The 16,574-nt window shown below is 36.7% G+C and overlaps 1 protein-coding gene across 1 annotated transcript; it reads right to left on the bottom strand.

Annotated features, from left to right (window-relative positions):
• Positions 1 to 444: 444 nt before the first annotated feature.
• Positions 445 to 13,853, bottom strand: TRIADDRAFT_51540 (uncharacterized protein; the record flags this gene model as incomplete). Its single annotated transcript, XM_002107701.1, has 31 exons — positions 445 to 492; positions 1,448 to 1,521; positions 1,662 to 2,055; positions 2,176 to 2,547; positions 2,632 to 2,838; positions 2,915 to 3,013; positions 3,094 to 3,201; positions 3,291 to 3,476; positions 3,582 to 3,642; positions 3,732 to 3,843; positions 3,943 to 4,089; positions 4,167 to 4,261; positions 4,441 to 4,535; positions 4,625 to 4,733; positions 4,818 to 5,207; positions 5,313 to 5,401; positions 5,478 to 5,591; positions 5,684 to 5,816; positions 5,910 to 5,996; positions 6,120 to 6,158; positions 6,282 to 6,358; positions 6,494 to 6,559; positions 6,641 to 6,774; positions 7,017 to 7,100; positions 7,442 to 7,540; positions 8,025 to 8,102; positions 9,360 to 9,498; positions 12,606 to 12,657; positions 13,120 to 13,205; positions 13,384 to 13,495; positions 13,810 to 13,853. The coding sequence occupies 31 exons, from the start codon at positions 13,851 to 13,853 to the stop codon at positions 445 to 447; spliced, it is 3,930 nt and encodes a 1,309-aa protein (XP_002107737.1).
• Between the last annotated feature and the right edge of the window lie 2,721 nt (positions 13,854 to 16,574).

Genomic DNA, 16,574 nt, shown 5'->3' with positions numbered 1-16,574 from the left:
CTCGATGTCCTCGTACTTTACTACTGTATAGACCTTGTTATCAACATAGAAATGTAAACATTATTACTACCTTCAAAGGAAGCCAAGTAAAATTCTTATTACTATTATCGTTACTGCAGCTTGAAGGGAGTTATTACAATTACAAGTATAACATCCGAAAAAAAGATTCATCCCATGCTAAATGTAGTAAATTTGCTATGATATAGAGAATCATCTCTTTGGAAAATGAATAGGACAGAATGATAGTTTCCATGTTCATTTTCTTACTTTCTTCTTGTTCAGTACGATCAATCAACCAACTATCCATTTGCTAGTCTACCTTGTCTGGCGCATACGCATCAACATGACCTGCATTGCTATCCGACCGTAGTAGTTGCATGATGGTTTTCATTATGTTATCAATAAAATCACAATATAAATAATTATTTCACATCATTTTTATTGTCATTTTTTCTCGCTAGTGCAAATAATATATGCGGCAATAGTTATTATCTATATCAACGATCGCAATATCATTTGAAAAAGTTTTAATTCTAAATAAAGCAATTCCTTATTGTGGAGTATCTTATAGCCTCCATTAGAATTTATCATATTAGCAAGCAACATGGATTCGTTACATTATTGCAAAAGAAAATAATCCTGTTTGACTAAGGAAACGTAATAACTATTATTACACCATAAAGCTAAAAAATATGAATTCGATCATTTCTACGGTAACATTATAGTGAAAGCAGATACAGCCTTTTCAAAGCTATTTATAAATAAACAGCCGTCCTATATCAATACGTACGTCGTCACATGTACTATAAGCAAAAGTTATGATGGTTACTATATCATTTCTGCATGTAATCATTAATCAATCCATTACTGTAAATTACATATTCGTATGTAGATATATATATATATATATATGCAAATAGTGAAAGCAAATGCAGCCCCAATATATTATACGTGTATTGCTTCTATTTGCACCACATTCCTTGTATAGTCATAAAATGAAAAGACATATAATTTCTTTTACAAGACAAAATGGTCTCCATTAAAAAGAGAATATCCAAAAAGCAAGCTATGACTCCATGATGATAACATCATTAATCATACTAACAAATCCATGATAGACAAAATACATCCATACTAACATCTTCAACCAATTGTGAGTGATAGCAAATGACAGCCTAGTATTTTAAATCTGCTCTCTAAATATGTTTCAGCAATATTGATCAGCTTTCTTTCAAGTATTATAATATCAAATTCTGTGTTGCAATGAAATAAAGCGCAACTTCAAAGGCATTACACAGGATCAGATTTTCTCTTTTTAAAATAAAATGGGCAAAATCACATAACTATTAATCTCAAGTCCTTAAGATAATTGAAGCAAATGAAAGATTTAGCAATGAAAAAATATCTTTTTGTACAAGTAAAAATATTATTTTGTTCTGTAACAAACCGTCACTTCTTGCAAAGACTTATTTAGATGAATACAGCAAGCCCCACTGAAGTAAGGTAAATACTTATCTAGCTCTGGTAAAACAATTTCATAAACATAATTTATAATTTACAAATAAGTCGCATCGAAAATCCTAGCGAACGCTAAGTGGCGATGAGATATTCTTCAATAATGCGTTTCTTCATTTATTAAACAACAGCAGACGAGTTTGTACCCGCAGCTTCAGTTAACTGCCCAGCGCGAGATTTTGCAGATAGCAGATCAAGTTCAAATGTTTCTTCAAAATAATCGTGCAGCTCTTCATTATCTAAAATGGTAGCGTATATTTGATCGAATGTTACATTCCAAGCACTGGGCGGATCAATATGTCCACCACGCTTCGCCGATCCAGAAGCATTTTCGTCTCTCCTATCATTACCAGTTTCAGATTCCATCTCAACATCTGTATCCACTTTACTAGATAAATCTAACGTTGAACCAAATTTCTTTTTGTTTCCAACATCTAAAATAAGTGCACCACATTTCGCAACAGCTGGGCAGAGTTTGTGTTCATTGCTCGTTTCATGAAATAATCCAAACATGGTTTTCCATAGCTGAATAAATTGAGCCTACCAAGTACAATGCACGAAAAAGAACGAAATCTTAGTACAGGATTAATTGAACTGAAAAATAATTCGCATAATATACGGTACATTGTACGGTTACTAGTTCGTAGGCAATCAAGGTACCTGACTCATTAGAGGCAATTTTCGCTCTTGTTCGTATTGCCTCTTTTTCTTATATTTCAAGAAATAAGATAAATTTTGAGATAATTGAGAAGATGAGTCTGCTGATTGTTTGAAATTAGCGCCACTGTCAGTACTTGTTTTATCGTCTTTAAAATTTTCGTTTTCACTATCGTCTCCATCGTATTCTTCTATTGGAGTTACTTTTTCTGTAGAAGTGTTATTAATTTCAATTCCATCTTCAGATAATACAGGTTGCACATGCATCCTGTATAGGAAAGATAATTTCTCTTTGGTAGTTCCACGACATATAACACCGAGTCCCCAAGCAAAATCTCTGAATGTAATCATACCACGTTTGTCGTCGTCTAAAACCTACATTGATATTGCAAAATGTTATCAGGTCACATAGATTGACATCAATTACACTTGCATGTATCTTAGTAATTGAGACAAGACCTTAAAAATTCGATTAGCGACTACTTCATCCCTATCACCAGTACCATTTTGAAGATTATTAGTCCATGGTGACAGACAAAAATATAACGCTTTAAACTGTTCTTTATCAATAGTGTGCTCATTCCTTTCGTATGTATGACCTTTTGATGTTTCTTTCTTGTCTTTACTGATAGCAGAACCCCAGTAAGCGTTCTGTAAATGTCCTTCCTACAATTATTCACCCAGTCATTCAATTATAAGCTTGAATGAAAGTATAGCGCCAAAATCAAACATAAAAAATTACCTTAAATAAAGCATACATGTCTTCTAATTCGTGGTTTTCAAATAAAGTATCAGCAGCAACGCTTCGAACAACATTTTTCTTTGCGTTATCTTCAAGTTTCTAAAGGAATATATTTGTGTCAATGATTACATCAATTGTAACCTACATTTCTCAAAATTGATTATTTATTTTATTTTTACCTGTACAACTTTTAAGCGAAGAGAATTACGTAAACGATTTATTTTTAAATCAGAGATATTACCAAATTTTTCGTATGAATCTCGAATAAGATCTGATACTTCTACCGTCTAACACATTGATGATAGGTTACAGATTTAGTCAAAGTTAAAATTGAAATGGAAACAAATTAATTATTTACAATCAAGAGGAAAATTACCTTGCGGTGCTCTAAATATCCTTTGGCCGAGGCCGAATGTTTCTTAGTTACAGTCATAATACTATCGCGGTTGGTTACACTATCTAAATACTGGCTCAATATTGTCATTGCTTCTCCATCATCAAATACTGACATCAACTCCATTTTATTAGCATCCAAAACGGCTAAAGCAATTTGAAAGATAGCCTAATGTATATTGAGAATAATACATGTATAATTAGATATAGAAACAATCTATTGTGCTAACCATCATAAATATAATAGAATTTATGAAATATTTTTTTTACAAACCTTAGCGCCATCGTAAAAAAAGCAATCAATTATTCTTACCGCACTACTAAAAGGCATGACACTATACAAATAAAATTAATGTCAATTTCATCGTAAACTCTCTGCTTGTGTAAAATTATCATACTACTTTTTAGCGCTTTATAAACCAACCTGACAAAAATTGTTAGAAACCAAGATAAACTAATCATATCTAAGATGCCTAGTTTTTTTAAATGTTCATAAATGTCCGGTAAATACACGCGAGTAAGCTCTTCAAATACAGCTAAAGGAGTGATGAGAAAGTGGTCAAAACTATTTCGTACAGAATTCAAAGACGGTTACATAAATATTTATTGCAGTAGGCAAAACAGGTTATACGTACCCTGGTCAACTAAAGCTCCAACGACACGTGTATTATAGTAATCAGGGAGTAAGCGTTCACAGATAGCAACCATAAGCCAGAATGATTCTTCTTCTTTGGCATATAACAGCAGAACGGAAGCAACAATGTTCATGGCTTGGCAGTAACCTTGTTTAGGTGAAAAAAGAAGGTATACACTGATTGATATGATATTTTATTGGGGCGAATAATTATAAGCTACACACCTATTGTGGGATTTCTCCATGCATAAGCAGTTAATACGCGTCGGAGTGCAGCAATACCGACATCCGATTGAAAGGCTGGATGTTCCGGAAGGGATCTTTAGAAATAAGTAATAAAAGTGCATCTTTTAGTTGATATACCTTACGCGTAAATTATAGACTTGAAAAAATAATTATGTTCTATTTGAGAATATTTGATTTATAGGTTTAATTGATTGCTAATCGATCACAATACACTTGATAGCAAATACGAATCTATAGTCGATAACTGCACTACCTATGTAAATCTCGTTCTATCTCTTCAGTGGCAATTGTCGCCTTTCCAGCGCATTCATCGACAATTTTCTTATAATAATTGGGATGAATGGCGTGCTGTTGTGTTATAGAAAATTACTGACGTTAATATCTAATACTATATATATACACAAATATAAAAACGTTCCTTAATCTTGAGAACCTACTTCATTGATTGCACCGGAAAACAGTAACCATATCTCTGATCGTAAAGAATCTGGGATGCCCTTCGTAATAAGTTCTCTAGTTTTAGAAGTTCTGTACATGCAAACTCCTCTGTAATGGTACGAATGATAGAAAAAGGGATCTTAAATATCTAAAGCAGCTCAACTATTACTATCTGTTCTCCATTTTACTAACCGGCCATACTCTGCGAAGTGAAGCATCCAAACATGTTCCTTCATAGACTCCTTGACGGGCGGGGCTGAGTAACCTGTTGTAAATACTTTTGCTAAAGGGTCGGCATAAGTTCCCGCATTTTTGCTCATAGTTTTAGGACTATCTTCTGGTTGTGTGAACGTAATTGGTGTTTTGATATCATCGCTACCATCATCATCGTTGATAATATCAGCTTCTTCTAGCTTATCATCGCTGTCAATCCTTGATAACTTAACATTGTCATCATTTTTTCGGAAACGCACACTCATCACGTCTAACGGACCATCTTCCTTGACTTTTTCGCTCGTTGTTAAGTGCATGTTAGCGATGGTATTTTCTAAATCACCTATCGTTTTACGATCTCCAGGAATTCTATTTTACACCAAAAAATATCTGCTTTAAGTATGTCTATTTTGTTCGTCAAATTTTAGTAAGTTTAGTGATCGCATAGAAAGTACTGTAAAAGGGTTTACTGACGTGGTTGTGGATGGAATACGGGCCAAAAAGTCCGATATCCTCCCAGTTATTAAGCTTCTATCTTTTAGCATTCCAAATAAAAAGGACATCTACCATGCAAAATTAATTTAAGCAAGAAATTACATGGCTATCAGTTATAATACAGGTACAATAATTGACTTTTACCTTGCTCTTTGTCGTAATATGTAAGGCACTAGGAGCAACCGACTGGCCGTCTACTTTCTCAACCACAGTTATTTCTCTCATCGGTATTACAATTTTACAAAAATCAGGATTTTGCTATAATAAATAATAGGTCATAATATTGATTCATGTAAGATATATCAATAGAAGCATTTATCGTATGACTGACATCCTACGCAATAACTTACTTTGGTAATATAGCAAAGATAGTTTAAAGAACAATGTAGTGTTCCCCAAATATTCGTTTTTAAATAAGGAAGCCAAGCTGTACAGTCAGCAACACCATCTAACATCTCATCTGATGGAAGAGTAAAGGTATGCCTGAAATAGATGGTATTGCCATAAGTTTATCACGTGTCATGTTTCTATCGCAATGTATTATACCTTCTATCTATCTAAATCATAGTTATTAACCTATAGTGTTCAGATCTAGCACGAACATCCAATTCTCTCATTAATGTTGATGCCTTCTTTCTGCCATAAGACAAAGCGTTCAAGCTACTGTTTTGCCATTAAAAAAGTCATCCAATGGTATTAGTAAAATTAAGTCGATCAACAGCTCTAAGCTACTGTATCATGAATTGATCTTATTACAGCTGCATTCAAAATATTAACATTGCTCACTTTAGAGTTTTATCTTCACTATCATCAGTAGATAGAAGCCTATAAAAAGAAGATTGTTTATCAATCTAACCTTGATACGGTCTAGCGATATAAATCTAATTGTGAATTAACAATTTTACTATGAAAGTATCCAATACTATAAACGAATCACAGAATACCTACTTTTTCATAGCTAAATTAGCTAGTTGTTCCATTAAGCGTAACGTTTCATTGGGATGCAGCAAAAAAGAAAAATAGCACTAACAAAACATAAGGATATCGGTTACATTCTATACAATACTCAACTAATCAAGTATTCACTCTGGTGCTTTACTACATCCATTATTATGTAGGTCACCATTCCTAACTAGCTAAATTAATTTAAATGATCGTACCACTTTGTCTCTCGTTACTACTTTTACAGAATCGCGTAGAACCATATTGTTGTTCTTGGTTATTTTCTAGAATAATAATTGCAAATTAATAGGAATTAATTGTGATATTCACTTCAATTTGAAAAAATAGCTGCAAGCTTTCCATACCACCACATCGGTCCATCTAATAACAACTCTAGCTTCTTTACCCATTAGAAATGAATAAAAACTAAGATGATTAATTGATAAATAAAGCCACCCTTGGCGGGGAACTTTTCCTTTCCAGTAGCTACATGAGTAATCTGATTTCGATACGTAATCAATCACGATATGGAATAAGACAAGAAATGAAAGAAATATTGTATATACATTAGCATGATAACAGTGAGGTAAGAATTAGTTATCATTTTATTTGTAGATATGATATCGACCGCGAAGTACTCAATGCTTTAATCAATACATCGACCAACATCTTGATCAAAAATTATCTACCAATTATAATTACTAGATAGTAAAGTAAAAATTTTCAAATGATTTAACTTACAATTAACGAGCTTTTCTCCTTCAGGCATACCAAACAATTTCCTAAATCTAATTACAGCAGCTCTAAATTTTACACTTTCAGAATCTGTAGCAGATAAAGAATTAGCCATTAATTACTAAAATGGAGATGTCAGTTTACAATAGCGATTCTGTAATCGCCTAAATACACGTATACCGAAGTAAAGGAATTTAACATAGTATTTCAGCCATTAATAATCGATGTTTTACAAATAAATAGTCTATCAATGAGAAGTGATTGTCGGCAAAAATAATATCTAATATCTGAATTAAATGAACTCTTAAAGGTATAAATTTATTATGAATATTATCGTATTGTACTGACAACTGAAAAAAATGATTCTTATCCTGTAGCGTAAACATGTTAAATTGTAAGCACAGTTATTGATTTTAGGTAGATATACTTACCCTCAGCAGAAGATTCGGTTGGATCAGCTTCATTCGCAATTAGACTTTCTATTTTAGCGCAGGTAAATTCTCTAGCATCATCGCCGTTATCGAAGGTTTCTGTACGATAAGAATACAATCAGATCGACCGATCACAAGATCATGATTAAGATATATTGCAAATGATGGAAACTATCCAAAATGAGCGTAGTAAGCGAGTATCATGGCGACTCCAATAAATAAGAACAGCAAGGAAAGGAAGAGTAAACTAGCACGATGGCTAGTAAGAAATAGCTTATTATAACTTTCAATAAGGATATCAAGGATGAAAAGTTCAGTAGCGTTAAAGTAGTTTAATATCAAGATATTCCTTCTCGCTTTTATGATCCGACATATTTTTATTATTACTCGTAAGAAATACTGTGGTGCTAAGAAGATTTCTAGCATATGCGTCCAATCGTCTCATCCTATGGGTAACAGATTCAATGGTTCGCTACATAGCGGTACATTTTTAAAATGTATTAAACATTGAAATTTTTAAGAGAATGGCGTCCAGAATAAAAATTGTTTCATCTGATTGATATTTAATCCAATCAGTAATTACCTAAAGTTGGAAGTAAATTTTCTTCCAGCCACAGCCAATGCTCCATAATTTCTTCACGAGTTAATCCAGCAGCAATAACTATTAAGTCAAGCAAAGTAGAACACAATTAGTCTGATTAAGCGAACAAGAGCCATCATCATACCTGTAATAGCCTAAATTACATTACAACGGATAAGAGATTGCAAATTTATAGGCTTACAGGATGACAACAATAGCATCCCCAAAATAAGATCAACGTGTTTTCCATTAATTTAATTAATAAAGTATTTGGAAAATAAAAGCTTTCTATCATAATCGATTGTACTTTGCTGCTATTCTTTAGGTCAATAATTGATAGAATTACAGTAATTCATTATTGATATTTGAATGGCTATCGAGTCAACAACTATTTTCTTCTACTGTTGCTCTAGTTTGAAAGGATATTTTACATGCAGTATAGTAGATATTTTTCACTTTTACTGGAATTTTTGTATCCATATACTGTATCGATAGCAAATGAATGACTATGCGGTTCTCGATGCAACGATAATCATTTTTTCCCTTCCTAGTGGAAATCGATGACATGAGCTGAAAATGACCGAGGACAATTTGTTGAAGTTCAGAAAATTCCTTAGTAGACGATTACAGTTTAGTATTTTATCGTTAGCGCTAAAGATCGCTAGGCCTTGTCGTAGAATAAGATGGTATCATCGCAGATCTCTTGTCTATTAGTAATAGCATTCAATGAACGACTTGGCGACAATTAGAATAGTCTATGTGCATCATTAATCCATTTAGTAGAATGGCGTCATCGCATAGCAATCATTTGTAGCTCTTGAGGACTTTTCTTCCTCTATCCTAAGATTTCACTCCTATTCTGAATAACACTCGTGTATTGTTTGAATCAATCCATCATGGTTGTTGATGATTTTCTTCATCAATTAGAAATACTACTAATCTATTGGCATTATTCCTCACCTTGCATGCAACAATGTCATTCTATATTCTATCGTCGATCACTATATCAATCATAGTCGATTTGTACATGTAGACAGGTGCACAGTCAATATTATTGACCAAATTATTGGATATTCTGGTAATTAAGATTGAATGAAAGTCAATACCATTGCAAATAGAGAATACAATCAATTGGATGCTAAACTGAATGGAGACTGATGATAATTACAGTATATAGATAGAATCAGTCCCATTAATGATGTACTCTTCAATGGATCGATTTTTTCCAGCAAGTGATGATGTTAGTCAAGAAATGAGTTGATTTTACTGATCGATACTGGAATAGTTGTGGGATCTTTGGAAGCGGTGTCGTCTTTTCAAGGCATTTCAAGAACTTACTCGTCTTGGAAGATAGGATGCAGTGCTTTACTGAGAGCGAAAATGTCCCTCTTTCCTCCGACAAAATAGGGATACCACGATAACAATATCCTATGTATCTACTATTCATGGATATTATTGAAATCGATTCTATTGTGGCCTTTTAAGTAAATAAATACAAGCAAAATAATGAATAGAGAGAGTAGAGTAAAAGAATTACAAATGAGATCAAAGAAGGGAATAATCAAGTTTCTATCTTTTGAGATATTGGATAGACTGTTGATTGAGAGTAGATTCAAGGTAGTCATACTTTGATCCAAGGGAAATGGGTTGCCTTGCGCTAATGTAGACTACTGTAGGTTGTATTCGATCCATTCGTTTTAGACTTATCCTTGGCCTCGACCAAAGTGTCTTCAATGGGATATAGAGTAGTAAAAGGAAATGGATTGGACTTGTAGCAGGGTGTTGATTTTCACTTGAAAGTTACTGTCAAGGTTGATTTAGGAATCCTCCATGTTTGTTATTTGTTTAAGCTGATTTCGCAATTTTCCATAGTGGAAATATTGGAGGATAGGAGAATATTCATTCTTATCAAGATCCTCGACCAAACATGATGTGGATCGCAACGACAACAGTATTGGGAAAAGTAGTCCATCATGCCCATGATAACAATACTACTAAATGTAGACATTAGTTTGATATCAACATCGCCTAGGGTTACTTGATAGGGAATCTACTTTTTTAGATACAGCAAAGCCGATGTATCTACAGTAAGTCGTTGGAGGATAGGGAAAGATCCATTTTTGTCCACATCTTGGACCAAATAGGATAGAGACAGTATTGGGAAAAGTGGTCCATCATATCCATGACAAAAATACTACTAAATGTAGACATTAGTTTGATATCAACATCGCCTAGGGTTACTTGATAGGGAATCTACTTTTTTAGATACAGCAAAGCCGATGTATCTACAGTAAGTTGTTGGAGGATAGGGAAAGATCCATTTTTGTCCACATCTTGGACCAAATAGGATAGAGACAGTATTGGGAAAAGTGGTCCATCATATCCATGACAAAAATACTACTAAATGTAGACATTAGTTTGATATCAACATCGCCTAGGGTTACTTGATAGGGAATCTACTTTTTTAGATACAGCAAAGCCGATGTATCTACAGTAAGTCGTTGGAGGATAGGGAAAGATCCATTTTTGTCAACATCTTGGACCAAATAGGATGGAGACAGTATTGGGAAAAGTAGTCCATCATGTCCATGACAACAATACTCAATGCAGACATTCGTCTAATATATCCATAACATCAGGTTTCCTAGCCGATGCTTTGAGGATAGGAGAGTATCCATTGTTGTCAAGATTAGAGACCAAACATGATGTGGATAGCAAGGACTAGCGGCAAAAAAGAGTGCATGCAATTTATGACAACAAGGTTGCATGCCAGCAGGCTAGTCGATGAAAAAGGAAAATGGCGAAGAACAACATGAATGCAAGTCGTCGTTGTCTTGCGTATGGACAGTAGGCTATGTCCACTGGACAATATGTTCGCCCAGCCTTTTGAACTTGGAAGCAGACAATTTTAATCAAGTGATTGTCTGCTATTCATGGATTATAGCAGAAATGCAATACTTGCCAATGTCAATAGTAAGGTAGCCGAGTAGAAGACATAGTACTTCCATTGCGATCTCACAATGGTCCTTTCTCAGGAGTATTGGTTGCTACCATGCTTGGATAATATGATCTTGTCCATGGCCGATATGGATCTATTGCACTTTGATATTGATTTCCTCCGCATTCAATGGAGTAATTAGTGGATATTATTGACAGTTTGCTATCGTGGGAAAATGGACAACATGCATGTTGGATGTTGGCTAGAATAGTTCATCCATGCTAGGGATGTAAACTATCATTTTCTGATTGACAATCCAGTGTTGATAGCCATCTATTTAGGAACATTATTGCTGACGCTTTACATTGAATTCAATGTAAATGGCAGTGGGTAATCAAGGGGTGCAAGATTTTACTTGGCACGTTCTCCTCAATCTTGTGCACCCCTTGGTGAAAGGAAAGAGAGCGATTTCATTTATCGCAGTATGCGCTTGCTATGTTATCGTCTATGTTCTAAAAATACAGCGAGAAGTTGTAGCCATCGTACCATATCCTATTTTTTTCCATGTTGTCAAAGTAAAATGAGGATTTGTAGTCATTCTAACCAGTCGCCATTTACTACGTTATCCTTGCTGTTGTGCATTCTTTGATACTAGGGATTACTGGCTCCCCCTCCCAAAGAAAAAATGGACGCAAAATAAGCGAGTAATCAAAAGGAAAGTGAGGACTTGTAGTCATTACAACATGTAGAGAATTTGTTCAGCATGCTACCCTTGCTTAGTCCTCATTTTGCTAGTCTATTTTCTACCGTATTTTTGGAATCCTTTTGTAAGAGTAAAATGACACTGGATCTCATCCATCGCCATAGGTATTTTTGTTGAGTGTGCTATCCTTGCTCAGTCTATCTTGTAGACTATTGGTAACGTAAGGACTTTAAGAAGGTGATTAACGATCGTAAGCAATGGACAAACTTTGCCATCTGCGATGATTGTTGGCCTACAAACAGACTTGGTAGGGCACGATGGGAGACCAAGGATCGATTGATGATAAAGAATCACTCTTTCCTGGGCAGGCAATGTACAATTTATCGATAGCTATCCTACAGCATATCGTACTATCAGCCATTTTTCACAACACCAATTGGCTATGGCAGAAGAAAATGGCAACAATCATTGACGTTGTTTTCCCCATAGGATGATTGTTTTGCAAGCACCCATTCATGAATCGATCGTTGAACGATTGATTAATCATTGATTGCAGTTCTAGCTCTACACCACTTATTGATCATGCACATTTGCAAGAAGATTATAATTTAGACTTGGTTTGGATCTAATACAACGCTATGGTAGTTTGAATGGGTTAAAATTAAAAAAAGAAAGAAAAGAGTTGTAATCCATGAAGCATGGATCAATATGGTCTATGTGGAAAGGTTGTCTTCAGCTTGTTATCCTTCTAGGCAGCGGGAATCTTGTTATAGTACAGTAGTCATGGTTTAGGTTGTTGTTGAATAACCGTTGGGTAGTAGTGGACATGTTTTAAATAATAAACAGGCAAATAGAGGGATACAAAAGATGGAAGTAGATGAGAGATGAACTCAAGCGTATTCCTCCCCCTTGGAAAAAAAAATTGAGCTCCAAATAGACTTACCATAGCTAATTTCCGTGTTGGTTGTTTGAGATAAAATTCGGTAAGGCGCCGGCTAATCCATTGGGCAGAAGGAGAAAAGAATCAATTAGGATTAATGAAAAGATAAGCAAATGGATAACGGATCTTGCTGTACTGTACTGTATGCTAAGAGTCATGGGGAGGATAGCAGATGTAAACTAAAATTGATTACAATTGATGTTGGCCGATAGAGTACAACAACATTGTGGGCCTTAAATTGTCCACCCATAAACAGATACAAGTACCCATCTTGACTAGGCTGCCATCGTGGTTGGAAAGTGGAAAAAAGGTGGAAAATGAATTTGTTTGCTGCATGTTTTCATGAGGCAGTCTGTAGTAGACTAGTCACGATTGACAACTGGACGATAGGGTTAGCCATGATATCCGCATATCATCCAAGGATGTCAACATGGGCAAGATGATTTGTGATGAGAATGGATGCTTGCAAGATTGATGTATTTGACTGTAGTAGACTGATAAATTTTCCAATGGATACCTTGCATCAGGCCATCGGCCCGATCGAGGATAAACTAAGGAAGGAAGGATTGCATCCTTGGGTTGAGATCGTTGATTGCAAGTATGCTGTAAAGTATGCATAATTAGGGTTGTAACTAAAGTTGATGATGATGGAAATGGAGCATTTTCCATGTACTTTGCGATGTAAGTGGCTGTTGTGTTGATGATGCCTAGCAATGTTGATGTACGACTACTGTATCCTGCCTGGCTACAAGAGTTGTATAAAGTGATGGAAAAGATTTACCTTTGAATCAAGGACATTATCGATGGTTCCAATAAAGAGCGATGCCAATCCAGTTGAGCCATGTCCACGCCGGCGTTGTAAGGTAAAAAAGTGATTGGAACGTTCATTCACCCTAGCGAGGAAGAGAGAGAGAGAAAGAAAGACCATCAATGCAAGAAGGAAATGACTGGGCGCAATCATGACTATCCTAGCTACAATCTTGTACAATGATGATTTCATCATGGTGGATCATCATGGTTGTCGTGACGTCAAGGCAATGAAGAAGAGATCGATTGGCCATCATGACATGTCTACTTACTTTAGGATGGAGACCTTGGCCCCCCCAAAAAAATATGCTAGACCAGATGGGACAAATATCAATATTGTCACCACTGATGGTGGCAGAAAAGGCAACAACAACAACATGCCATCTTGGCATCTACCTACCATAATGCATTGGTTAATAACACTTCATCTGGTTTGATCCACATAGCGGCGCTGGCCGATCGTGATGCAAGAGGTGGAGAAAGCTGCAATGCCAACGATAACACACAAAGTGCAATACACTACAAGCAAATTGGAGAAGAAAACATGGACAAGCTAGCAACAGCAACAGCAGCAGGTTGGTTTCCAGTCCAACTTGCTAGCAAGATGGGCAATGACTGAATGGGGGCCAATTGGCCGACGGACTTTCTCCACCTGTCGACTGTAGACTGTCGATTGTAGACTGTAGACTGTAGACTGTAGACTGTAGACTGAAGACAGACGACTGACGACTGTACAGTGTACAGTACAGTACAGTACTGTACTGTACAGTGTACAGTACTTGGTTTCCAGTCCAACTTGCTAGCAAGATGGACTGGACAATTGGCCGACGGACTTTCTCCACCTGTCGACTGTACTGTAGACTGTCGATTGTAGACTGTACTGTAGACTGTAGACTGTCGATTGTCGATTGTACAGTACGTACTGTACAGTACAGTAGACTGTAGACTGTCGATTGTAGACTGTAGACTGTAGACTATCGATTGTCGATTGTACAGTACTGTACTGTACACTGTACAGTACAGTAGACTGTAGACTGTAGACTGAAGACAGACGACTGACGACTGTACTGTAGACTGTAGACTGTAGACTGTACTGTAGACTGTCGACTGAAGAGTTTCTTGGTTTCCAGTCCAACTTGCTAACAAGATGGACTGGACAATTGGCCGACGGACTTTCTCCCACTGTAGACTGTAGACTGTAGACTGTAGACTGAAGACTGAAGACTGTCGACTGCAGAGTTTCTTGGTTTCCAGTCCATCTTGCTAGCAAGATGGACTGGACAATTGGCCGACGGACTTTCTCCCACTGTAGACTGTAGACTGTAGACTGTAGACTGTAGACTGAAGACTGTCGACTGCAGAGTTTCTTGGTTTCCAGTCCAACTTGCTAGCAAGATGGACTGGACAATTGGCCGACGGACTTTCTCCGACTGTAGACTGTAGGCTGTAGACTGTAGACTGTAGACTGAAGACTGAAGACTGTAGACTGAAGAGTTTCTTGGTTTCCAGTCCAACTTGCTAGCAAGATGGACTGGACAATTGGCCGACGGACTTTCGTCGCTGTAGACTGTCGATTGTAGACTGTAGATTGTACATTGTAGACTGTTGACTGTAGACTGAAGAAGACTAGAGACCTTCTCGATGAAGCTAAGTTAGCTAACCATGTCATACAGTATCGTGTTAAGTGGAGTACTGTACAGTACTGTACACGTCACATTACTGTACATTGTACACTGTCCGTTGTACTGTAGACTGTTGGCAATTGGCCTACAGTACACTGTACTGTACACGTGTACTTTCTCCGACTGTAGACTGTAGACTGAAGACTATAGTACTGTAGAGACTCTCTATGACCATGTCGTATCGTGTTGAGTGGAGCTCGTCACATCATTGATACACAGTACTGTACTGTACAGTAAAGTCTACTGTACTCACTGTAGATGGTACACCAACAGTGTAGCAGTGTACAGTACAGTACTGTACCCTACAGTACGCACAATCGCACATTATGCATTGGGCGAGACTTGTATCGTAAGCGTACTGTACAGATTGTACTGTAGTGGGTGGTGACGGAAAGGAATGTAAGTTGATACGTTGAAATAGCCAACAGAACGAATTTTCGATTTCATTACTTAAGAAAGTATTATTATAGCCAATAAAAGATGATTTTATGTTTTTGGGCAACTATATCCCACAGTATGGACTGTATGGTAAGTGTATCAGCTCCTTTCTCCACTTGGATCCTGTCTACACACTACAGTCACAAGTACTGGATGAGAAGTGGGACTAACCCCAGGATGGATTGACCCTTCCTGCAGTCTACAGTGTACAGTACTGTATTCGTCTCCAAGTCCCTGACTGTAACCTGTACACTGTACGCTCCGCACAGTCAGAGACGATGGATGGACAGATCCAATCTGCCCAGTACAGTGTACAGTGTACAGTACGCCATTCACAAGTACGGGTGTACTGTACAACCGCAATCCCCCCTCCCCAACCGCTACTTCCTTGATGTCAGCCAAGCCTTTTACTATAACATCGTCAGCCATGTTTGCTACCCTTGACGACATTTGCAGCCTATTTGCCTAGGTGGAAAAGGAGACAATCAATCCATTGGTGTCTCCCACTCTTAAGCCATTAACTTTGATGGGATAGAATGCAATCCAATTGACCAAATTGATTGGAAATCATCTTCTATCCATCCTATTGGTGATTATCAAGGCCCAACAGAATGGAAGAGAGTGCACACTGTCATCGCCGTGATCCACTACAAAATGCTACCGCCAATGATGATCAAACTGCCAGACCAAAACAACTGGAGAACGATCAGCAGCAAGATGAAGAGAGGCAAATAGCCCATGTCGACGTACAACAGACGAATTTACTGGATAACCAAGAGAAGGATGCTATCCAATCGTCTATAGACACCCATCAAGTCAGTCATGATATTAGCAAGCTCAGTGGACAACAAGATGATGATGAAGATGGAGACGATACAATCATGCTCGATATGGCCATGGATCAAGCCATCGATGAAGCTTTCAACATCACCTATCCTGATCTATCCCATCAACAGCAGGATCAGACACCCATGGATTCCACAACGACAACTCAAGCAAAAGAATACACTCCTAGCGATATCAGTCATCAAGCCCAATGTCGTGA

Source organism: Trichoplax adhaerens, genomic scaffold, assembly GCF_000150275.1.
Source record: "Trichoplax adhaerens TRIADscaffold_1 genomic scaffold, whole genome shotgun sequence".
NCBI classification, from domain to species: domain Eukaryota; kingdom Metazoa; phylum Placozoa; class Uniplacotomia; order Trichoplacea; family Trichoplacidae; genus Trichoplax; species Trichoplax adhaerens.
Note: the sequence above shows the minus strand (reverse complement) of the source record. Positions and strands in the feature narration are given on the sequence as shown.